Source organism: Zootermopsis nevadensis, unplaced genomic scaffold (genome assembly GCF_977971745.1).
Source record: "Zootermopsis nevadensis isolate Lab colony 2312 unplaced genomic scaffold, Znev_1.0 Znev_ptg000057l, whole genome shotgun sequence".
NCBI lineage: Eukaryota > Metazoa > Arthropoda > Insecta > Blattodea > Termopsidae > Zootermopsis > Zootermopsis nevadensis.
In genome coordinates this window covers 1,181,547-1,206,443 of record NW_028259188.1, presented here as the reverse complement: position 1 = coordinate 1,206,443, position 24,897 = coordinate 1,181,547, and the positions used below count along the sequence as shown (strand labels likewise).

Sequence of the window (24,897 nt, the reverse complement as noted above, 5' to 3'; positions counted from 1 at the left end):
TCTCTCTAGCTGTCGTAACTTCCACTGACTTTAAACATTTTTCTTCGATTTAATGGGACAAACTTAAATTTGATTATCAGTCTATAGCGTAGATATTAGTACGAACATTCATCGAAAACGATTCAGTAGTTTCAAAGACCTAATTTACTGGTGAACAGTTGGTAAATTTCAGACCAGTTTTAGAAATGTAAATGAAAAGAGGGAAGTTGGGGGGGGGGGGGGGTGAATATTTTTGAATAGGTTATGTGAGGCAGAGTAAGAAATGTTATTGTTTATTCAACATATATATAAATGTATGATGCAGGTAGGTGGCACCTTTGTCGCTACGCTACATACAGCTTGTCCTTTAATCATGTGATAAATGTTTAATGTCGAATTCCACATGGTTAGATTGCGTAGTCCCCAGACTGCAACAAACTTAGGGTGACCACATACGCTACGGCTTACCGGAAGGCCTGCCTTCCAAGTTAAAGTCGGAAGGTAAGCCTCAAACCTCTGAGGGTCCGCAAACGTACAGACTTTGTGGCAGGTTTGTGCTGTCTTCTTATTTTTCAGTCGATGCTACAACGTGTTCAGTGAAGACGATGCGATTTTAATCGGTCTTGCTGTTACTTTAATGTTGAAAAGAAAAAGAAAGCTGAAACGTTCTAAGTGGGACAGAAGTTGGTTAGATGGATTAAAACATTCTCACATAAAACTACCTGTGAATGGATGAGGACACATATTTGGAGCTGTTAAACTAAAAGGATTTGAAGTTATCAGTGGCTGGTTGAGATGACTAAATGCTACAAGCATTGCGATTACCCACGTCTCTGCCCAAACACGTTACGACTTGTAAACATCCAGTAAAACTCGAGGTAAAAAATCAAGCGACTAGATCATGACAACTGCAAATGTATAAAAAGTATATTACCGAGCCCTAAAGGGAATCTTCAGCTTATGTCTTTTGTCCAAAATCGATATTAATAAATTTGCTACAGGAGCTATATGGCAATAAAATTTGCAGTCGGAAAAATCATTCAATATGTTACATATGAGAATCTGTGTGTTCAGAAAAATCTATATTTTCTGTCCCTCAAGTCGGTAAACTTTTTGTGGTGGACACTTTTTCTACATTACGCTTGTAGCAGGCTCAGTAAACTTTGGCAGTTGTATCACTAAATGGAAGGTTAAGAGCAAATTCAGTTATCACTCAGTAAATACATAAAGATAGGGGAGATTAACCTAAAATGACTCATCTGGGTTCTTGACAAATGTATACATGGAATGATTTTAAATTTTGCGCCTTTAGATTGATCATGTTGGTACTCAGCAACAGCAAGATGGAGTGTTATTCTGGTTTACAAGCGTTTTGTGTAAACGTGTTTTCTGTTGCTCCTGTTATGGTTTTACAGTCACAGTTTATTACAGTTTTCAGTGTATGTTTTGTGATCGTTTATTGAATCAGATATCCAGTGAAGAATTTGGAAGTAATCCATAATTAATGCTAATTGCTTCCATCCGTGTTTCTTTTGCACGTTAAGCCAACTTGGGTCAAAAGACATGGTATGTTTGTGTGAATTCTGTACATAGACATAGTTGCAGTGAGTATTTTTCTTTGTAAGCACATCATTTTACGTTCTGAGTTGAAACATAGTTCAAAACATAATACACTGTTCAGTACACATTGTTATTATTCTCATCACATTTCTTGAACTTTACATTTGTGTATCTGACACTGACAATCACTACTTTGATGCTTTCTACCCCATTTTTGATGTACTAGTTGTAGATTTTCCTTTTTATGGCATATGAGTTTAATTTACCCACTTTTGTCCATGTATTTGTCCTGTCGTTTGCCGCAGAAGTTCAGGTAATATGATGGATTTACTCTGTGTTGCTCTTTTACCTGGGTACATATGCTGTCACTGGGGCCCATCATGCAATGATGCAGTGGAAGACAAAAGTTTAACACTTCTGTTGCATGCTCTGGTCATTTAGTCAACCATGTTATCATAAACGTTTGTGTTAAAAAAGTAGGCCAGGTATGTGCACAGTTAATAGCTGTTCCTATTTGTGATCTGGGCTGGTGCAAAGTGCTCTTAAGGAAGATACTGCAGGAAACTGTTACTTCTCGCATCCCAGCCCTTCCTGATACTGTATGGTTGAAGTTCAGATACCCACTCAGTTTTCCAAAGCTTCCATTTCATTAATAAATGTGCACTGCGGTTAGCTGCTTTCTCATCCCAGAGGGATTTCTTTTGAGTTTTGGTGAAATTTATCCCCAAAGAGTAGCCTTAAGAGATTATCTGACCTTTCGATACCATCTGCTTGGTGTGGCCTACAAAGACGCAGATTTCATTGAAATAAATTAATTTTCCAGAACAGACTGGTGTTTCTTTTTTTGTAAAAGTCTTTGTTTTGTTTGTTTCAGATCTAAGGTGATGTGCCAGAGTAAAAGTAATACCCTGGTTAAAAAAAAAGCACTGGTTGGTGCGACATCATTGTCCTTAATGTTCATGCCCCAACTGAAGACAAAAGCGATGATATCAAGGATAGCTGTTATGAAGAATTGGAATCAGTATTTGGTACATTTGGCAAGTATCACATGAAAATTCTGCTAGGAGATTTCAATGCAAAAATTGGGAGCGAGGACATCTTCAAACCCACAATAGGCAGCGAGAGTCTCCATGTGTTATATTTGGAAACCCACATGGTTCCACACCTTAAATTTCGACAATATAACTTTCACTTCTTGTATGAATAGTGAACTGAGTAATATGTCATGATAACTCATAGGAAGGACGTTTTGGTATTAAGATAGACAGCTCATACTGACGCAAGATGACCTATGAAATCACGCACTATGTGTAATCCACCGACGAACGCATCAGTCACCTAGTTATCCACCAATCAGAAGGCAATCTTCTGATTTCATAATGACCATTGTACCACTTTTATAAGTTTAAAAGAAGGCAGATTTTATACAGTATTCGTGAAGACGAGTACTGGCAAGCCAACACTAACAAGCATGCTGTGCACGATAGTCATCATCTGTGAGTATTGTCTGTAATTCTGTTCGCTATAAACGTCACTTAAAAGTTATTAGAGTCAAGTCAAGACTTATTATAAAGTATTAACATATTTCTGAATATTGTAAAGAGTATTAGTTAGGTACTGGTTCTAGTGGCCTAAGTCATAAGTATAGGTTATTCATCTATTATATTAGGGTTAATAAGGTTTATATATAGGTATATTGGGTTAATAGGTAATTATTGTAGAACTATTGTATAGAATCGATTACATTATTCATGTAAAATATATATTCATATCATTAGAAACATATCTTAATTAATTAACGGCAACCACTCGTCTTACCCACCTCCAATATCACCACCACCCAGGTGTGTATACAACAAATTTGGTGGCAGCGGTGGGATTAAACACGTCTTTTTAAATTTGAAGGATTGTGTTACAACAAAGAACCTTCACTCCGGAACAATAATACATACCTGAGTGAGTGAATTGAGGTGTTTTGTTTTACGACAAAAGCAGAGAGAGAACGTGGGTAGAATTTGACAAAATGTTTTAGTATGTCTTGTTGTCGCAGACCTCCCCCCGTGACTCATAAGTTTACGGTTTTATTAGTACATGTCGTAGGAGCAACCAGTAGTGGCGCTCTTATAGGCTCCAACGTATTTGCGAGGACTTTGGTCAAAAATTTCTTTAAAAAGTATACTAAGATTAATCAACAGCGGGTTAACGAATTTGCGTATAATTTTGAGGATTTAGAAGTCGATTCACGTTTGGAAATTGCCTTCGAGGGTAAACCAAAGGGATTTGCCGCTCCATCATTTAAAGTTTTTACAAACGAAACCTCAACGGGGCAGTGGTGTTTGAGGTAGAAACCAGGATTATTGAAAGATTTATTACGCCAGGATACGAGTACGAAGATTTAGAAATCAAACGTACTGATTGTTTGCCAAATTACGAAGGGGTAAATAATTTGACAGTTGATCACCCAACAAATCAGACCACCTGTTCACCAGGGACCTCACAGAGTGGAACTGAACCTGTGAGTCATAAGAAAGGTAAACGTCGAGTGTCTAGTCGAACCGCATACAGAGGATACGAGGTGCCTGTTCAAAGATCAGATTACGATCTTCCTAAACACTTACATCGAGAGAAACCTCAATACATGAACTTAACGAAACTTTGATTTACGCACAGGAATTTAATAAGCAGAGAGTGATCATACATCTATTCTCTACATGTAAAGCTTTTCCCCTGAGTACAACCGTACAGCTGCCAGAAGTATTGATTCAGTCTGAAACAAAAGAGAAACAGTAAATATTAATTTTCAAAATGGCAACTTCAATAGCGGGAGAAGTAGAAACTTTAAGAGAACGTCTGGAAGGATTACAAACTGCTTTAGCACGAAATTTGACTAAAGATGTGTCATTAGTAGCCGGATTGAAAGAATGGTCTGGGGACTCGAAAGGAAGAACGGTGCAAGAATATTTCACTCAGATTGAGTCATTTGCGAAGGTTAGCCATTGGACGGAAGTGGATATGGCGTTAATAGCTAAGTCAAAGCTACAGGGGTTGGCACTACAATATCTAAATGGAAAAGAGGAATTGTTGAAAGATTCATGTCCATATGGAGTTATAAAAAAGGCTTTAATCAAGAGATTTACAGATAAACTTCCTGACCAATACCATTACACACAGCTGCAGGACGCTGTTCAGAACAAAGGTGAATCTGCCGAGGTATTCGGAGATCGTTGCAGAAAATTATGCCTAAAAACGATACGGAAGGTGGATGACGAAGCCATCCAAGTGATTTTAAATGAAGAAGCAGAACGTAGGTTAGTGGCGGCCTACATTAATGGTTTAAAGGGCGTAGTGGGACAGCAGGTAAAATTCAGAATGCCAGCAAACATGGATGAAGCTGTGAGACTTGCAGTGACAATTGAAAATGCTGAGCAACAAAAGACTTCCGAGAAACAGGTCTTTACGACTGCTGAGGTAATTTGCTACCAATGTAATCAACGAGGGCACATAGCAAGAAATTGTAGGGCAAAATCTTTTCAGAATCAAGGAAGAGGTAGATTCCTAAATAGAAACCGTTTCCATTCCGAGGGAATGCAAGGGCGAGGACGTGGCGGAAATAATTCTTACTTTCGCACAGAGCCAAGGTGTACGTACTGCCATTCAAATTGGCATTATCGTGGCCAGTGTCCAAAATTGAGTCGAAATTCCAAATTTAACAGAGGGAGAAATTCGCCTAATTCAGACCCAAACTCAAGTGGTTCGGCGAATCGACCCCCACCGCCGAGCCCCAAGAACGGGGGCATGACCAGGAGAAATTAGTAAAATTATTTTCAACTAACGCAGGAAAGGAATTATTGTTAAATATTTCCATTGAAGGGAAAGAACATCAGGTTCTCATAGATTCAGGAGCGAGTCTTTCTATTTTGAAATTAGGCGTAAGTAACACGGAAATTAAACCTACTAAACAAGTGGCAAAGGGTGTCACAGGAAATCTTTTGGACATCATGGGAATTCAGGATGTGGAATTTTTAATAGGGAAAAAGAAGTTTCAATACGAATTTATAGTTGCACCCCTTGATGTTGATTACAGTGGAATTTTAGGGGTTGACATACTACGTCATATGGAGGCAAGAGTAGACTTAAAGAATAGTACATTAGTGATTGGAAAAACACGGTATCCTGTGGGATTTGAGGCTGAGATCGGTGAGGGAATCTCCCGACAACTGCACTTCAGATGTGTAGAGTCAGACACGGGGCAGGCCACCCCTATGACCGTAAATCACGAAGAAGAGGCGGACAAGTGCCCAGCTCAGGGTAGAACCCGAGAACATCCCGGCCGTGTTTGGAGTGTTACGACTTACGAGTCAACTATTCTCCCTCCATTGTCGCAAAATTTCATCATTGGTAGAATTAAAGGAAAACAAGGTGTCGATATTCCTGCAGAAGTATTAGTAGAACCCATAGATCCTGATATCAGAGGTATATATGTAGCGCGCGTGGTGAGTAAAGTGATTACCACCGATCAGTTAAAGGAATTTAATTTCAGTAGCAGTAATTTAAGAGCCACGGTGGTCTAGCGGTTAGAACGCTGGCCTTGTAATCCTGGGGTCTCGGGTTTGATTCCCGGCGGTGTCCAAATTTATAACTTGTGTTGGGCAAGGCCGTGGTCTAGGCAACACGGAGTTTTCCTCCGGGGGCTTCCCCGGTTTCTCCGTGGCATCCCAACAATTACTCCATTCACACACAGAAGAAGGCAATGTCAAACCACTTCTGGATCATCTGCCAAGAACGTATATGAACAGGCCCCAGTCCGAGAAAAGGATGGAAGGATCCTGTTCATATGGACCTGTCGTCAGACAGAACACTAAATAAATAAAAAATAAATAGCAGTAATTTGAGATCTCAAGAAGTTAAAAATGAAAACCATGGTAGAGTGATGTTAATAGATGAGGTAAGGAAACCTCAGGAGCATAACGATTGTTATTGCTTTATGAAGATGTTAAATATAAGTCGAGAGTATGTTCAGATAGGGAAGAGTGTTGTGTTGGGAACCGCGGAAATCCTGCACAATGACCTATTTGCAACCACATGGGCCCATAATCAGATAAGTACGGTAAGCAAGAAACCGTCAAAGTTTAAAGAGGATATGATTCATGCATTTGGGAAGAAGCTAAGCCACTTGACAAAAGACGAATTTGAAGCAATAGCCCCAGTACTCGAGGAGTACAGAGATTTATTTAAAGATAAGGATACAGGAGAGCTACCTTGTACGATTAAAGGTTGGCATGAGATATGCACAGGAGATGCGTTACCAATTAAGAAGAACCCTTACCGAGTACCGTTTGCACTCAAAGATGAGATGAGAAGACAGTTAGATGAGATGCTTACAAAAGGAGTAATTACACCATGTGCTTCGCCATGGGCAGCACCAGTAATTTTGGTACCCAAGAAATCACCGGATGGGTCTCCTAAATACAGATTTTGTACAGACTTCAGAGCACTCAATGCAGTGACTCAAACACCTGTTTATCCGATTCCGGATATCAAAAATAACTTGTCACTCATGGCAGGGAGCAAATACTTTACTCTGATTGACATTGAGAACGCATGTTGGAATATTCCTATAAAAATTGAGGATAGAGACAAAACTGGATTTGTAACACCATTTGGGAGTTTTCGCTATGAAAGAATGGCATTTGGACTTTCAGGAGCACCAAGCACATTTCAGAAAGTTATGGACAATGTTTTATTAGGTTTGAAAGATATTGAATGTCTTATTTATCTGGATGATGTTCTTATATATAGTCCTACAGTTCAGGATCATGCACGAAGACTTCAACTTGTTTTTGAACGAATTAGGGACGCTAATTTCAAATTAAATTTGAAAAAATGTACCTTTGCAGCACCACAAGTAGCTTATTTAGGACACAAAATCAGCAGAAATGGAGTTGCACCGGATGAAAGCAAAGTAACCGTGATCAGAAACTTTCCGAGACCACAAACTGTTAAGGATGTCCGAGCCTTCTTAGGTTTTGCAGGATACTATCGCTCTTTCATTCATGACTTTGCAGCTATCAGTAGACCCCTAGCCTTACTCACACGTAAGGATATCCGTTTTGATTGGACAGATAAACAGCAGGAAGCTTTTGACAAACTAAGGACAGCTTTGTCATCAGAATCAGTTCTTGCTCATCCAAATTTTGAACTTCCTTTCATTCTCAGTTGTGATGCATCAAATTACGCAATTTCAGCAATTTTAAGTCAGAAACAAAATAATCATGAACGACCATTAAGTTTTGCCAGTAGAGTTTTAAATGAACACGAAATAAATTATTGTACAACTCATAAGGAATTACTTGCTGTTGTATTTGGAACTAAAATTCATAGATGTTTTCTTTATGGTAGAAAATTTCAAGTCATTACAGATCATGCTGCTTTAAAATGGTTGATTACTGTGAAAAATCACCAATGTGCCAGATTAACGCGATGGGTGTTGAAACTTTCAGAATATGAATTTGACATCATACATAAGCCAGGAAAGAAACATATCAATGCGGATGTGTTGAGTAGACATATCGCATCAGTACATTCAACTCCGGAAACAACTACGGATCTGACTCGTGAAACTATATTTAGAGCACAACAAGAGGATGTTTATTGTCAAGAGCAGATAAAGGATATCGCAATAAACTCTGAAGCTAAATTCTTTCTTGATGACAATGGAATTCTTTGTTACAAGGACGCAGGTCAGAAAGCAAAAATTGTTATACCTCAAAGTCTAATTTCAACAGTTATCGAATACCATCATGATAAGGTATATCTAGGGCATCAGGGTATTACAAGAACACAGGACATTATAAAATTACGTTACTTTTGGCCAACATTAAATAAAGATGTAGAAGAATATATAAACAAATGTCACTCGTGTGCACAACATAAAGGAGGACGGATCATTCCCGCACCTTTAGGTGAGCTTCCAGAGACTCACTTCCCTTTCGAAATTACTTCCATAGATATTTGTGGACCTTATCCCGTCAGTGAAAAAGGAAATAAGTATCTCCTTACCTTCATTGACCATTTCACAAGATTTCCTGAAGCAGTCGCAATACCTAAGCAAGACGCGGAGACGGTAGCACGCGCTTTACTTGTCAATGTGTTTAGCCGTCACGGATGTCCAAGAATCCTTAGTTCGGATAGAGGAACAAATTTTATGTCAGAACTATTTCAGGAAATGTGTAAGCTATTACAAATTAAAAGATTGACTTCAACCGCGTTTAATCCAAAAATGCAGGGCAAAATTGAGAAATTTCATTTGGGATTGAATCAGTCAATTAGTCACTATGTTAACAAGTATGGGAATAATTGGGATGAATTTGTCAACTATGCGTTGATGGCGCATAGAGCAGTACCCCATACAACTACGAAATATAGTCCGTATTACCTTCTGTATGGAAGAGAAATGCGCCTCCCATCAGTAGATGACTTAACCGCTATGTCTTCCAGGGCTCATATTGAAGATTTTCCTGGAAACGAAAGCCAAATTGAGGAACATTTAAATACACTTCGAAATAGGTTAAATGAAGCATATCAACTTGTTTTAAGAAATAATCAACATGGGAGAGACAAACAAAAAGAATATTATGATAAGGGTACAAAACTAAGACATTTCGAAGAAGGAGATTCTGTTTACCTTAGAGAAGTAACTATTGGAAAACGCAAAAGCCATAAATTTCGATTGAGATGGAAAGGACCTTATTTAGTTTTGAAACGACTATCTGATTTGACGTATCTGATTAGGACTAAACCGAATAAGGAGGTCGTGGTCAATGTGAACCGACTCAAACTTTGTAGATCGGTTACTGCAGGTAAAAACCTCCTGCGACCGCCGACGCGGGCCTCTGAGGATATGACAAGTCAGAGCAATGAAAATAGCCAGGTAGAACCTGTGGATGAAAATTTTGAATTAACCCCATGCATTCCATCTAGAATATTGCTTCCGCAACCTGTCATGAGGGACATAGAACCAATTGAAAATGATCATACTAATGAAGTTGAAATAAATGAAAATGAAGATTTTGAACGTCGAAGAGGTCCTTCATGGGTACCAAGTCGATATCACAGACAAAGGCATATAAACGATGAAGCTGAAGAAATAAGACCTACTACAGAGAGCAGATACAATTTAAGATCTCAAAATAGAGAGAGAGAAAGCCAAACTCCGCAGACATGTAATGATTCATTTGAAAATGACAGTGAGAGTAATCAGAGTCGTAAAGAAACACGAACCAATGAAACAAATCAAAATGAATTACCTCACACTCAAAACGAGATTAATTGTCAAAATGGAGACTATCAAAACAGAAATCAAAGGTATAACCTTAAGCCTTTGCCAGGTAGAAATCCAACTAACGAAAATTGAAATCAAAATTTCTTTCTAATTTGCAGGCCTCCTATCATCAGTATATGGGACTCCCCAACTGAATAAGGGAGCAATCTTCCTCTATGAACAAGAATTGCTTGTGACCAGAAACCACTGGAATGTAATAGTTAATATTAATGTAAAATGGTTTAGGGATACCCTAACCATAATCAAATTAGTTTGGCGTCAACTCCAAATTTACGCTGAAAAACCAGAGGGTGCAGGACTGATAAGCTGGGAAGAACTGTCACGTGTAAATCAATTTACAATGGAATTAGACAAAGAAATTAGTAATTTAGAAAAACTACTACCAGGTAGAGCTACACGACAGCGACGTGGATTAATTGATTTTGGAGGTCAAGCTTTAAAATTTTTATTCGGAACCGCAACAAGTGCTGAAATTCAAGACTTGCAAAGTGTTGTTTCGAAATTTGACACTAAAAATGATGATATCATTCACACAGTACAAGCTCAGTTGACTTTAATTAGAACTGTAGATAAAGAAACTAGGCAAAATACAGTAGATTTATTGAATTTGGCGAGAGTGATGAAACAGTTAACAATTGATGTTAATGCGAATTTTTCGTTTGCAACAGCCGTTGATAAACTGACCACTATGGTGGCTATTCAAAGAAATGTTTCACGGAACATGAGAGAGTTAGAATTCACGGCCTTAAGATTGCAACAGGAATTAATTCAATTACAGGAAGGTATTGATGTAACATCATTGGGAAGATTATCATCAGTTCTTTTACCACCATCTAATTTGTCAAGTTTACTAGGCCAAATTGCGTTGAAATTACCACGTGATGTTTCATTGATTACGAATACGGAGATAGATAATATGTATATTTACTACGATATTGCCAAAGTACAAGTGTATGCAACAGAAAGTTCTATTCGATTAGTAGTACGTATTCCATTAAGGGGAGCTGATCGAGCAATGTCCTTGTACAAGGTAGAACCACTACCCACCTTCTCTGCACTGTTGAATAGACCTATGCAACTGGAACCACAAGTAAAGTATTTCGCAGTGACGGAAAACAGACAATGCTACGCACTGTTGAAGCAGGCAGACATTCAAAATTGTAAACATGGACTTTTAACTATCTGTGATGCTACATTCCCACTCATACATAAAAGGGTTGGATCATGTATGTCAGCTTTATATTTTGGGCAGGACGAAGTCGCTCACGACTTTTGTCGAAAACTTATATTGAGACCAAATTTTAAACCTGTCTGGATATATGCCAAAGGGAAAATGCCTTTTTGGGTATACAGTTTGCCCACTTCAACTCGTGTCACAAAGACCAATGGAACTACTTATAGTAAGGACATGATCCTAAATGGAGCAGGAATTCTACAGGAAGATATTAATTGCCAATATTTCTCCGAGAGCTTTATACTACTTCCAGTTACCGATAGTTACTCGAACTTCACCTTAACCACTGGGAATGTGATCGCGCCGGAGTTACCTCAACTGATGTCGGATGAGGAAAATCAACAATTGGAGACATATCGCGATGAGGCAAATTCCACACTTGCTACTCTGGAGTCCGTGATGAGACGGGACACATCTACACACCAACAGAAATACATAGAGCTAAGTCAACTTCTGCAGAAGATGGAAAGAGAGAAAACAACTCAACGAACTACACAATGGCTTACCTTTGGTGTTAGTTCTCCATTTATATTAATAATTATGTTACTTACCTTAAAATATTGCAGAGGACTTCGTAACACGACTTACAACAGGATGCTCGCATGGCGAAATGGCAAGGCGTCTAGGAAACAATCTGCGCCGAAACCTCGTCAACGGAAGCAAGCCGCCCTCTCAACAATCGCAGAGGAAGTTAGTCCGATAACCGAAGAACTACTTCCACAACAAGATGGAACGTGTCAACCAGGTCCAGTGCGTGCAACAATGGTTGAACTGCACGACTTAAGAAGCAAAACTACAGATTTACCGGCTGGGAAAGGAAATACCGAGCCTAGGTTCTCACGACCAGGAATGGTACAACTTCCTTAGTCAAGATTGGTATATCTTACTAATAAGCATTATCATTAGAGAAAAAAAATCACTAATTAATTGTATAATTGTCCGTACTAAAGTTTGTTCCACTGAATGTAAAAGCATGTATTACTAACCTTTATGATTATATAGTATTATAAGTAACAAAACTACAACCACTTAAGGGAAAACAATTTCACAATCTGAGGAAGAGACAATACGAAACACAGCAACCTTTTCAATGAATGTACTTGCCTTAATCAACCTGATGAAACTATAGCCCAAACGAGCTATGACTTTCATTTAAGGTTGGGGTAGTTGTTATATTTGGAAACCCACATGGTTCCACACCTTAAATTTCGACAATGTAACTTTCACTTCTTGTATGAATAGTGAACTGAGTAATATATTATGATAACTCATAGGAAGGACGTTGTGGTATTAAGATAGACAGCTCATACTGACGCAAGATGACCTATGAAATCACGCATTATGTGTAATCCATTAGGAAGTGATTACCAACGAACGCATCAGTCACCTAGTTATCCACCAATCAGGAGGCAATCTTATGATTTCATAATGACCATTGTACCACTTTTATAAGTATAAAAGAAGGCGGATTTTATACAGTATTCGCCAAGACGAGTACTGGCAAGCCAACACTAACAAGCATGCTGTGCACGATAGTCATCATCTGTGAGTATTGTCTGTGATTCTGTTAGCTATAAACGTCACTTAAAAGTAATTAGAGTCAAGTCAAGACTTATTATAAAGTATTAACATATTTCTGAATATTGTAAAGAGTATTAGTTAGGTACTGGTTCTAGATGAGTAAGTCATAAGTTAAGTATAGGTTATTCATATATTATATTAGGGTTATAAGGTTTATATGTTTAGATTGGGTTCATAAGTAATTATTGTATAACTATTGTGTAGAATCAATTGCATTACTCATGTAAAATATATATTCATATTATTAGAAGCATATCTTAAATTAATTAACGGCAACCACTCGTCTTACCCACCTCCAATATCACCACCCAGGTGTGTATACAACACAGGCTACACAGCGCAACAACACTGAAGACAGAAATCTTCATATTTAAAATTTACTGTCCACAGGCTTATATCACAAACTTGCCCAATTCCTTCTTCTTTGTTTTCAGCCTCAGATGAAAGTTCATTTACATGTCTAAACGTCTCTTAAAACCCTTGAGAATTAGCCCGACAACTTTAGGTTTCACCATACTGACCCTAGTGGTATAGTTACCAACATCGCAGATGCCAAAAAGTGGAAGTTCCCAAAGTTAGTAACAGAAAAATGGGGGTTGCACATAGGCAGGATAACTGATCTCCTCAGTGAGGACAGTGCCACATGACGCACCAGTCCTTGCTCCTTTGTAGGGTGGTGGTTCATAGGGTAACATTAGTTTTTTCAATAATGACACATATAAGAATAAGGAAAACATAACATTTAATGTATCAATTCACAATTTTTCACATGTATATTGAGACATACAATAGACTGAAAAATGCCCTTTCATAAGTTAACAAATAATTTTCTGATGAAAGATTCACTTAACAAAAGCTTCTGCTGGTATTGTCCCTTGCTTACTTATTACAATTAACATATATATCGTTTGCTGAATATCCCAGTTGCCTTCATGAAGACACTTTCGTGCCCACTGCATATTCAATCCAGTCTGAGCAGCAAGACCATCTACCATCCGCTGCTTCATTCCATCATCTATACGTTCAACCTGACGAGATGCTGGAACTGTAACCCGTGTGGTTGACGGTAACATTTCAGCTGGCCCTGAAGTTCTCAGTCCCACCTCAGTTTGGTTGTCCGTCGCGCATGTCACAGAGAGCTCCTCGTTCATTATGCAGTGACCTTGGCCATGAGGCACAATGACCAGGTCCCTGCTGAATGACCTAAGAAGTTGTTTTCCTGTGGGTCCTAGTTCCCAAAATAAGCCAGTCAGTGACATCAGAATCACCTGTGGTGTGAAAACTTTGAGGTTCGTGACAAATGAATTTGGAACATGCTGCGTCTTTGGCAGCTTGGAAAGACAGGCGATAATATCCCTTTTCCCATGATACGATGACTTCTGTCCTCTACTGTCATCTTTCACACTAAGAAAATTCAGGCTCTCTGTGACATGTTTTACAAACTCAGAAGTGTTTTCAGAACTCTGATCCTGCACATAAGTTGATGTCAGTGACAACATGGAATTGTCAAGATAAGCACGTGCCAGTTGTTCCCTGTTATTATTATCATAAAGTTGGTAGTACGCTGCCAGGAACTGATGGACGAAGCTTCTGCCTTCTTCTGGACACGAGTAGTTCTCATTAATTGTTGGCATCTGTAGGGGTTCACTAACATCAGGCTTCATCGGTGGTGACAGTTCCTCTCCGTCAAGCTTCAACAGTTTTGGAAACCTCTTCTTCACGTCACGTATATATGCGTCGTGGTCTTGATATTTGTCTCGGAGAGGATTTCCATTCAGCATTAGGTCTTCTAGGGGCAGGCTCTCTAAACAGTCCAGTTGTTGCAAGTCCTGTATCCTGTTTCTTCCAATGCGAAGGACTTTGAGCTTAGGTAATTTGATAGAAAGAACACTGAGGTCATGAAGCGAGTACAGTTTGTTGTCTGACAAATAAAGTGCTTCCAGGTCATGAACACACTCCACAATGATATCCAGTACTACCAACATCACTGCGGGTATGAACAATGGTAAAGCGTAATTGTCAATTAGATCTGGATCTGTGTGGAAGTGCGTCAGATCTAGGGCTTTTAGGTTAACATCGTAACGCTTAGCCACCACTGTCCTTATTTTGTCCTTTGCTGCAGAATCAATCACCACATATGGTAATCCAGGCCTCACTAATACCAACAGTATATATCCAGTCATAGTTGTGATTTTCTTGTTAACACTGGCCAACTTTTCTGCAACTTTAAAATCGTCAACAAAAAATGAAGAATCTCTTCCTCGAACTTTGTAACTGAGAGGGATGAATACTGTTGGTGCAATCTCGGCCATTAATGTATTCACTATGTAGTCCTTGCTGTATTTGCCTCCATATGGAATTGTTATGTTGAACCATAATGCATCCATTTCCAGAGGTCTTTTTTGTCTGACCTGTGATGGTGTATTATCTGAAAAGAGTAGATTGAAGTATTAGTAATAACACCTATTCATATTGGGGGATTATAAAGCATGGAGCTCCTCAGGGTACAATATACTTGGTCCTCTGCTTTTCCCCGTACATATCAATGATTTACCACTAACCATAACCCTCACTCTAAACCCATACTTTTCTCAGATGATACTAATATTATTGTTTCACATAAAGAAATTGACTGTTTCTAAATTCTGCAGGAATTATGTCTTTGCTAGGTTGAATAAGTGGATTGCAAACAATAAACTCACATTAAATTTTGACAAAACAAATTTCTAGTGTAATTATTTTGATGGTAATGTTGTAATTGACTCCAAATTACTGTCATAACTATGTAATTTATATTTGTATTAGAAACAAGTTTTCTGTTTGTGCTATGACATTTTCTACATCCTTGGCCCAGACCTATGAAGGATCTATGAAATGTAAATAAATTATATTCTGTTATGATGTACCTCTGTAACCAGAAATCATCCTTCCAATTCTGCTTCCTCTGTAACCGGAACTTGCTGTCTGATTACGGCATCTCCAAACATATGAGTTGAATCGTCGAGAACGTTTTTCACTTTCTGGTGTGCTCATCTCAACATAGTCTTGACAGATAATGGAACAGGTAGCCACTTTCAAAACTGAATTTGTATGCCTTTCATTGTGGTTACGCTCTGAATTAAAACGTCCTCTTCGCATGACCTTAAGATTCATAGGCAAATCTTGTGTAGAATCGGATGTTCGTACCGATCGTGCTGGTCGTTTCGAATTCCACATTCTTTTAAGGTTATTGCAGTTCTATATTATAATAATAAAGTTTTCAAACTTTATTTCTTCAAAATGCAGAAAATATTTTAGGAGCGGCACTGTCAAACACCAGATCCTCCAACACACGCGATCAGACTGTTTCTTTATACGATAAACACCAATCACCAAACAATAGCATTGCGCAACAATGAAGAAACGATTGTAAGAAACTGATTGTTGCGCAATCTGCAAAGTTGCGACCTTGAGGCGTAAAGAAAGTATTTACCGCCAGTCTGCGCCACTGTCTTCATCACATGATTTTGTTTACAGCTGTTCGGAGTGAGCTGAGATGGGCGAATGGGGGGCATGGATGAAAGAATATGCTCGTTATGCGGGGCAGAGGAGAACAAGATTCACATATTATTAAAGTGTACGGAAACGGGGAAGTGGAAGGATCGGCTTCTGAGGAATAAGTGGTTTACCGTTTGTGAAGAGTTGGCCTTCAAGAAAATTTTAAGCACTACGAATGACACGGAGGTCAGGAATGTAGGGAATTTCCTGTACAAAATAAGGTGCAAAATTAGGAATTTAGAACTGTCACTGGGATAGAAGGCATGGTAGTAATAAGGAATAGGTATGTACAGTAGTATTAAGGAATTTGTAAGGACTGTGAAAAGGCAGATTAGGGACCTAAAGAAGCTATCAGATAGACCTTCTGGACCCTCTTTATCTGATGGGTCACTGCCCCCAGCAGCGAAGTCCTACAGCGAAGTGGCTGCCGCCTGTTCGCATGGTCAGCATTTTGTGTCTGCTAGTGTTTCTGATATCAGCACCTTTCCACTCAAGTCTGCGACTGGGAAGAATGCTGATGTTGCTGTCCCGGCTGCTTCCGACGATGGATTTGTGGCAGTTGTTGGCAAAAGGAAGAAGGCATTGTCTGGGAAAGAAGCCACCACATAGAAATAGGATCCCTTTGATTGGGGTGAGAAGCGTCTCCACCCTCCCCATCATTTCCAGAAGACCCCGAACTAAATCACTTTTTGTTTCTCAGTTTACTTAAAAGTTATTAGAGTCAAGTCAAGACTTATTATAAAGTATTAACATATTTCTGAATATTGTAAAGAGTATTAGTTAGGTACTGGTTCTAGATGAGTAAGTCATAAGTTAAGTATAGGTTATTCATATATTATATTAGGGTTATAAGGTTTATATGTTTAGATTGGGTTCATAAGTAATTATTGTATAACTATTGTGTAGAATCAATTGCATTATTCATGTAAAATATATATTCATATTATTAGAAGCATATCTTTAATTAATTAACGGCAACCACTCGTCTTACCCACCTCCAATATCACCACCCAGGTGTGTATACAACACAGGCTACACAGCGCAACAACACTGAAGACAGAAATCTTCATATTTAAAATTTACTGTCCACAGGCTTATATCACAAACTTGCCCAATTCCTTCTTCTTTGTTTTCAGCCTCAGATGAAAGTTCATTTACATGTCTAAACGTCTCTTAAAACCCTTGAGAATTAGCCCGACAACTTTAGGTTTCACCATACTGACCCTAGTGGTATAGTTACCAACATCGCAGATGCCAAAAAGTGGGAATCCCAAAGTTAGTAACAGAAAAATGGGGGTTGCACATAGGCAGGATAACTGATCTCCTCAGTGAGGACAGTGCCACATGACGCACCAGTCCTTGCTCCTTTGTAGGGTGGTGGTTCATAGGGTAACATTAGTTTTTTCAATAATGACACATATAAGAATAAGGAAAACATAACATTTAATGTATCAATTCACAATTTTTCACATGTATATTGAGACATACAGTAGACTGAAAAATGCCCTTTCATAAGTTAACAAATAATTTTCTGATGAAAGATTCACTTAACAAAAGCTTCTGCTGGTATTGTCCCTTGCTTACTCATTACAATTAACATATATATCGTTTGCTGAATATCCCAGTTGCCTTCATGAAGACACTTTCGTGCCCACTGCATATTCATTCCAGTCTGAGCAGCAAGACCATCTACCATCCGCTGCTTCATTCCATCATCTATACGTTCAACCTGACGAGATGCTGGAACTGTAACCCGTGTGGTTGACGGTAACATTTCAGCTGGCCCTGAAGTTCTCAGTCCCACCTCAGTTTGGTTGTCCGTTGCGCATGTCACAGAGAGCTCCTCGTTCATTATGCAGTGACCTTGGCCATGAGGCACAATGACCAGGTCCCTGCTGAATGACCTAAGAAGTTGTTTTCCTGTGGGTCCTAGTTCCCAAAATAAGCCAGTCAGTGACATCAGAATCACCTGTGGTGTGAAAACTTTGAGGTTCGTGACAAATGAATTTGGAACATGCTGCGTCTTCGGCAGCTTGGAAAGACAGGCGATAATATCCCTTTTCCCATGATACGATGACTTCTGTCCTCTACTGTCATCTTTCACACTAAGAAAATTCAGGCTCTCTGTGACATGTTTTACAAACTCAGAAGTGTTTTCAGAACTCTGATCCTGCACATAAGTTGATGTCAGTGACAACATGGAATTGTCAAGATAAGCACCGGCCAGTTGTTCCCTGTTATTATTATCATAAAGTTGGTAGTACGCTGCCAGGAACCGATGGACGAAGCTTCTGCCTTCTTCTGGACACGAGTAGTTCTCATTAATTGTTGGCATCTGTAGGGGTTCACTAACATCAGGCTTGATCGGTGGTGACAGTTCAACTCCGTCAAGCTTCAACAGTTTTGGAAACCTCTTCTTCACGTCACGTATATATGCGTTGTGGTCTTGGTATTTGTCTCGGAGAGGATTTCCATTCAGCATTAGGTCTTCTAGGGGCAGGCTCTCTAAACAGTCCAGTTGTTGCAAATCCTGTATCCTGTTTCTTCCAATGCGAAGGACTTTGAGCTTAGGTAATTTGATAGAAAGAACACTGAGGTCATGAAGCGAGTACAGTTTGTTGTCTGACAAATAAAGTGCTTCCAGGTCATGAACACACTCCACAATGATATCCAGTACTACCAACATCACTGCGGGTATGAACAATGGTAAAGCGTAATTGTCAATTAGATCTGGATCTGTGTGGAAGTGCGTCAGATCTAGGGCTTTTAGGTTAACATCGTAACGCTTAGCCACCACTGTCCTTATTTTGTCCTTTGCTGCAGAATCAATCACCACATATGGTAATCCAGGCCTCACTAATACCAACAGTATATATCCAGTCATAGTTGTGATTTTCTTGTTAACACTGGCCAACTTTTCTGCAACTTTAAAATCGTCAACAAAAAATGAAGAATCTCTTCCTCGAACTTTGTAACTGAGAGGGATGAATACTGTTGGTGCAATCTCGGCCATTAATGTATTCACTATGTAGTCCTTGCTGTATTTGCCTCCATATGGAATTGTTATGTTGAACCATAATGCATCCATTTCCAGAGGTCTTTTTTGTCTGACCTGTGATGGTGTATTATCTGAAAAGAGTAGATTGAAGTATTAGTAATAACACCTATTCATATTGGGGGATTATAAAGCATGGAGCTCCTCAGGGTACAATATACTTGGTCCTCTGCTTTTCCCCGTACATATCAATGATTTACCACTAACCATAACCCTCACTCTAAACCCATACTTTTCTCAGATGATACTAATATTATTGTTTCACATAAAGAAATTGACTGTTTCTAAATTCTGCAGGAATTATGTCTTTGCTAGGTTGAATAAGTGGATTGCAAACAATAAACTCACATTAAATTTTGACAAAACAAATTTCTAGTGTAATTATTTTGATGGTAATGTTGTAATTGACTCCAAATTACTGTCATAACTATGTAATTTATATTTGTATTAGAAACAAGTTTTCTGTTTGTGCTATGACATTTTCTACATCCTTGGCCCAGACCTATGAAGGATCTATGAAATGTAAATAAATTATATTCTGTTATGATGTACCTCTGTAACCAGAAATCATCCTTCCAATTCTGCTTCCTCTGTAACCGGAACTTGCTGTCTGATTACGGCATCTCCAAACATATGAGTTGAATCGTCGAGAACGTTTTTCACTTTCTGGTGTGCTCATCTCAACATAGTCTTGACAGATAATGGAACAGGTAGCCACTTTCAAAACTGAATTTGTATGCCTTTCATTGTGGTTACGCTCTGAATTAAAACGTCCTCTTCGCATGACCTTAAGATTCATAGGCAAATCTTGTGTAGAATCGGATGTTCGTACCGATCGTGCTGGTCGTTTCGAATTCCACATTCTTTTAAGGTTATTGCAGTTCTATATTATAATAATAAAGTTTTCAAACTTTATTTCTTCAAAATGCAGAAAATATTTTAGGAGCGGCACTGTCAAACACCAGATCCTCCAACACACGCGATCAGACTGTTTCTTTATACGATAAACACCAATCACCAAACAATAGCATTGCGCAACAATGAAGAAACGATTGTAAGAAACTGATTGTTGCGCAATCTGCAAAGTTGCGACCTTGAGGCGTAAAGAAAGTATTTACCGCCAGTCTGCGCCACTGTCTTCATCACATGATTTTGTTTACAGCTGTTCGGAGTGAGCTGAGATGGGCGAATGGGGGGCATGGATGAAAGAATATGCTCGTTATGCGGGGCAGAGGAGAACAAGATTCACATATTATTAAAGTGTACGGAAACGGGGAAGTGGAAGGATCGGCTTCTGAGGAATAAGTGGTTTACCGTTTGTGAAGAGTTGGCCTTCAAGAAAATTTTAAGCACTACGAATGACACGGAGGTCAGGAATGTAGGGAATTTCCTGTACAAAATAAGGTGCAAAATTAGGAATTTAGAACTGTCACTGGGATAGAAGGCATGGTAGTAATAAGGAATAGGTATGTACAGTAGTATTAAGGAATTTGTAAGGACTGTGAAAAGGCAGATTAGGGACCTAAAGAAGCTATCAGATAGACCTTCTGGACCCTCTTTATCTGATGGGTCACTGCCCCCAGCAGCGAAGTCCTACAGCGAAGTGGCTGCCGCCTGTTCGCATGGTCAGCATTTTGTGTCTGCTAGTGTTTCTGATATCAGCACCTTTCCACTCAAGTCTGCGACTGGGAAGAATGCTGATGTTGCTGTCCCGGCTGCTTCCGACGATGGATTTGTGGCAGTTGTTGGCAAAAGGAAGAAGGCATTGTCTGGGAAAGAAGCCACCACATAGAAATAGGATCCCTTTGATTGGGGTGAGAAGCGTCTCCACCCTCCCCATCATTTCCAGAAGACCCCGAACTAAATCACTTTTTGTTTCTCAGTTTACTTAAAAGTTATTAGAGTCAAGTCAAGACTTATTATAAAGTATTAACATATTTCTGAATATTGTAAAGAGTATTAGTTAGGTACTGGTTCTAGATGAGTAAGTCATAAGTTAAGTATAGGTTATTCATATATTATATTAGGGTTATAAGGTTTATATGTTTAGATTGGGTTCATAAGTAATTATTGTATAACTATTGTGTAGAATCAATTGCATTATTCATGTAAAATATATATTCATATTATTAGAAGCATATCTTTAATTAATTAACGGCAACCACTCGTCTTACCCACCTCCAATATCACCACCCAGGTGTGTATACAACACAGGCTACACAGCGCAACAACACTGAAGACAGAAATCTTCATATTTAAAATTTACTGTCCACAGGCTTATATCACAAACTTGCCCAATTCCTTCTTCTTTGTTTTCAGCCTCAGATGAAAGTTCATTTACATGTCTAAACGTCTCTTAAAACCCTTGAGAATTAGCCCGACAACTTTAGGTTTCACCATACTGACCCTAGTGGTATAGTTACCAACATCGCAGATGCCAAAAAGTGGGAATCCCAAAGTTAGTAACAGAAAAATGGGGGTTGCACATAGGCAGGATAACTGATCTCCTCAGTGAGGACAGTGCCACATGACGCACCAGTCCTTGCTCCTTTGTAGGGTGGTGGTTCATAGGGTAACATTAGTTTTTTCAATAATGACACATATAAGAATAAGGAAAACATAACATTTAATGTATCAATTCACAATTTTTCACATGTATATTGAGACATACAGTAGACTGAAAAATGCCCTTTCATAAGTTAACAAATAATTTTCTGATGAAAGATTCACTTAACAAAAGGTTCTGCTGGTATTGTCCCTTGCTTACTCATTACAATTAACATATATATCGTTTGCTGAATATCCCAGTTGCCTTCATGAAGACACTTTCGTGCCCACTGCATATTCATTCCAGTCTGAGCAGCAAGACCATCTACCATCCGCTGCTTCATTCCATCATCTATACGTTCAACCTGACGAGATGCTGGAACTGTAACCCGTGTGGTTGACGGTAACATTTCAGCTGGCCCTGAAGTTCTCAGTCCCACCTCAGTTTGGTTGTCCGTTGCGCATGTCACAGAGAGCTCCTCGTTCATTATGCAGTGACCTTGGCCATGAGGCACAATGACCAGGTCCCTGCTGAATGACCTAAGAAGTTGTTTTCCTGTGGGTCCTAGTTCCCAAAATAAGCCAGTCAGTGACATCAGAATCACCTGTGGTGTGAAAACTTTGAGGTTCGTGACAAATGAATTTGGAACATGCTGCGTCTTCGGCAGCTTGGAAAGACAGGCGATAATATCCCTTTTCCCATGATACGATGACTTCTGTCCTCTACTGTCATCTTTCACACTAAGAAAATTCAGGCTCTCTGTGACATGTTTTACAAACTCAGAAGTGTTTTCAGAACTCTGATCCTGCACATAAGTTGATGTCAGTGACAACATGGAATTGTCAAGATAAGCACCGGCCAGTTGTTCCCTGTTATTATTATCATAAAGTTGGTAGTACGCTGCCAGGAACCGATGGACGAAGCTTCTGCCTTCTTCTGGACACGAGTAGTTCTCATTAATTGTTGGCATCTGTAGGGGTTCACTAACATCAGGCTTGATCGGTGGTGACAGTTCAACTCCGTCAAGCTTCAACAGTTTTGGAAACCTCTTCTTCACGTCACGTATATATGCGTTGTGGTCTTGGTATTTGTCTCGGAGAGGATTTCCATTCAGCATTAGGTCTTCTAGGGGCAGGCTCTCTAAACAGTCCAGTTGTTGCAAATCCTGTATCCTGTTTCTTCCAATGCGAAGGACTTTGAGCTTAGGTAATTTGATAGAAAGAACACTGAGGTCATGAAGCGAGTACAGTTTGTTGTCTGACAAATAAAGTGCTTCCAGGTCATGAACACACTCCACAATGATATCCAGTACTACCAACATCACTGCGGGTATGAACAATGGTAAAGCGTAATTGTCAATTAGATCTGGATCTGTGTGGAAGTGCGTCAGGTCTAGGGCTTTTACGTTAACATCGTAACGCTTAGCCACCACTGTCCTTATTTTGTCCTTTGCTGCAGAATCAATTACCACATATGGTAATCCAGGCCTCACTAATACCAACAGTACATATCCAGTCATAGTTGTGATTTTCTTGTTAACACTGGCCAACTTTTCTGCAACTTTGAAATCGTCAACAAAAAATGAAGAATCTCTTCCTCGAACTTTGTAACTGAGTGGGATGAATACTGTTGGTGCAATCTTGGCCATTAATGTATTCACTATGTAGTCCTTGCTGTATTTGCCTCCATATGGAATTGTTATGTTGAACCATAATGCATCCATTTCCAGAGGTCTTTTTTGTCTGACCTGTGATGGTGTATTATCTGAAAAGAGTAGATTGAAGTATTAGTAATAACACCTATTCATATTGGGGGATTATAAAGCATGGAGCTCCTCAGGGTACAATATACTTGGTCCTCTGCTTTTCCCCGTACATATCAATGATTTACCACTAACCATAACCCTCACTCTAAACCCATTCTTTTCTCAGATGATACTAATATTATTGTTTCACATAAAGAAATTGACTGTTTCTAAATTCTGCAGGAATTATGTTTTTGCTAGGTTGAATAAGTGGATTGCAAACAATAAACTCACATTAAATTTTGACAAAACAAATTTCTAGTGTAATTATTTTGATGGTAATGTTGTAATTGACTCCAAATTACTGTCATAACTATGTAATTTATATTTGTATTAGAAACAAGTATTCTGTTTGTGCTATGACATTTTCCACATCCTTGGCCCAGACCTATGAAGGATCTATGAAATGTAAATAAATTATATTCTGTTATGATGTACCTCTGTAACCAGAAACCATCCTTCCAATTCTGCTTCCTCTGTAACCGGAACTTGCTGTCTGATTACGGCATCTCCAAACATATGGGTTGAATCGTCGAGAACGTTTCTCACTTTCTGGTGTGCTCATCTCAACATAGTCTTGACAGATAATGGAACAGGTAGCCACTTTCAAAACTGAATTTGTATGCCTTTCATTGTGGTTACGCTCTGAATTAAAACGTCCTCTTCGCATGACCTTAAGATTCACAGGCAAATCTTGTGTAGAATCGGATGTTCGTACCGATCGTGCTGGTCGTTTCGAATTCCACATTCTTTTAAGGTTATTGCAGTTCTGTATTATAATAATAAAGTTTTCAAACTTTATTTCTTCAAAATGCAGAAAACATTTTAGGAGCGTCACTGTCAAACACCAGATCCTCCAACACACGCAATCAGACTGTTTCTTTATACGATAAACAACAATCAGGAAACAACAGCATTGCGCAACAATGAAGAAACGATTGTAAGAAACTGACTGTTGCGCAATGTGCGTAGATGCGACCTTGAGGCGGAAAGAAAGAATTTGGACACGAGTAGTTCTCATTAATTGTTGGCATCTGTAGGGGTTCACTAACATCAGGCTTGATCGGTGGTGACAGTTCAACTCCGTCAAGCTTCAACAGGTTTGGAAACCTCTTCTTCACGTCACGTATATATGCGTTGTGGTCTTGATATTTGTCTCGGAGAGGATTTCCATTCAGCATTAGGTCTTCTAGGGGCAGGCTCTCTAAACAGACCAGTTGTTGCAAATCCTGTATCCTGTTTCTTCCAATGTGAAGGA

General features: G+C 39.1%; 3 protein-coding genes and 2 long non-coding RNA genes across 8 annotated transcripts; 1 reads left to right on the top strand and 4 right to left on the bottom strand.

Moving 5' to 3' along the window:
* The first annotated feature begins 1,165 nt into the window (after positions 1-1,165).
* LOC147871374 (uncharacterized) lies at positions 1,166-3,320 on the top strand. Its single transcript, XR_015538821.1, has 2 exons — positions 1,166-1,545; positions 2,414-3,320. It is a non-coding gene; the product is annotated as an uncharacterized LOC147871374 (long non-coding RNA).
* On the bottom strand, positions 3,280-13,141 carry LOC147871373 (uncharacterized). 4 transcript variants are annotated; one of them, XR_015538817.1, is made up of 5 exons: positions 11,666-13,141; positions 11,428-11,529; positions 8,975-9,056; positions 8,599-8,716; positions 3,280-4,306 (listed from the first exon to the last, which is right to left on the bottom strand). It is a non-coding gene; the product is annotated as an uncharacterized LOC147871373 (long non-coding RNA). The 4 variants fall into 4 exon arrangements; XR_015538819.1 differs by having other exon boundaries at positions 4,194-4,306; positions 11,393-11,529; positions 11,666-13,138; XR_015538818.1 differs by lacking the exon at positions 8,599-8,716.
* A 279-nt stretch (positions 13,142-13,420) lies between these two features.
* On the bottom strand, positions 13,421-16,014 carry LOC147871372 (nuclear RNA export factor 1-like). The gene is made up of 2 exons (XM_087361334.1): positions 15,602-16,014; positions 13,421-15,123 (listed from the first exon to the last, which is right to left on the bottom strand). Exons 1-2 carry the CDS (start codon positions 15,909-15,911, stop codon positions 13,538-13,540), a joined length of 1,896 nt encoding a protein of 631 aa, XP_087217460.1. The 5' UTR covers positions 15,912-16,014; the 3' UTR covers positions 13,421-13,537.
* A 1,644-nt stretch (positions 16,015-17,658) lies between these two features.
* Positions 17,659-20,254, bottom strand: LOC147871371 (nuclear RNA export factor 1-like). Its single transcript, XM_087361333.1, has 2 exons — positions 19,840-20,254; positions 17,659-19,361 (listed from the first exon to the last, which is right to left on the bottom strand). Exons 1-2 carry the CDS (start codon positions 20,147-20,149, stop codon positions 17,776-17,778), a joined length of 1,896 nt encoding a protein of 631 aa, XP_087217459.1. The 5' UTR covers positions 20,150-20,254; the 3' UTR covers positions 17,659-17,775.
* A 1,642-nt stretch (positions 20,255-21,896) lies between these two features.
* Positions 21,897-24,873, bottom strand: LOC110838012 (nuclear RNA export factor 1). Its single transcript, XM_087361328.1, has 2 exons — positions 24,078-24,873; positions 21,897-23,599 (listed from the first exon to the last, which is right to left on the bottom strand). The coding sequence occupies exons 1-2, from the start codon at positions 24,691-24,693 to the stop codon at positions 22,014-22,016; spliced, it is 2,202 nt and encodes a 733-aa protein (XP_087217454.1). The 5' UTR covers positions 24,694-24,873; the 3' UTR covers positions 21,897-22,013.
* Between the last annotated feature and the right edge of the window lie 24 nt (positions 24,874-24,897).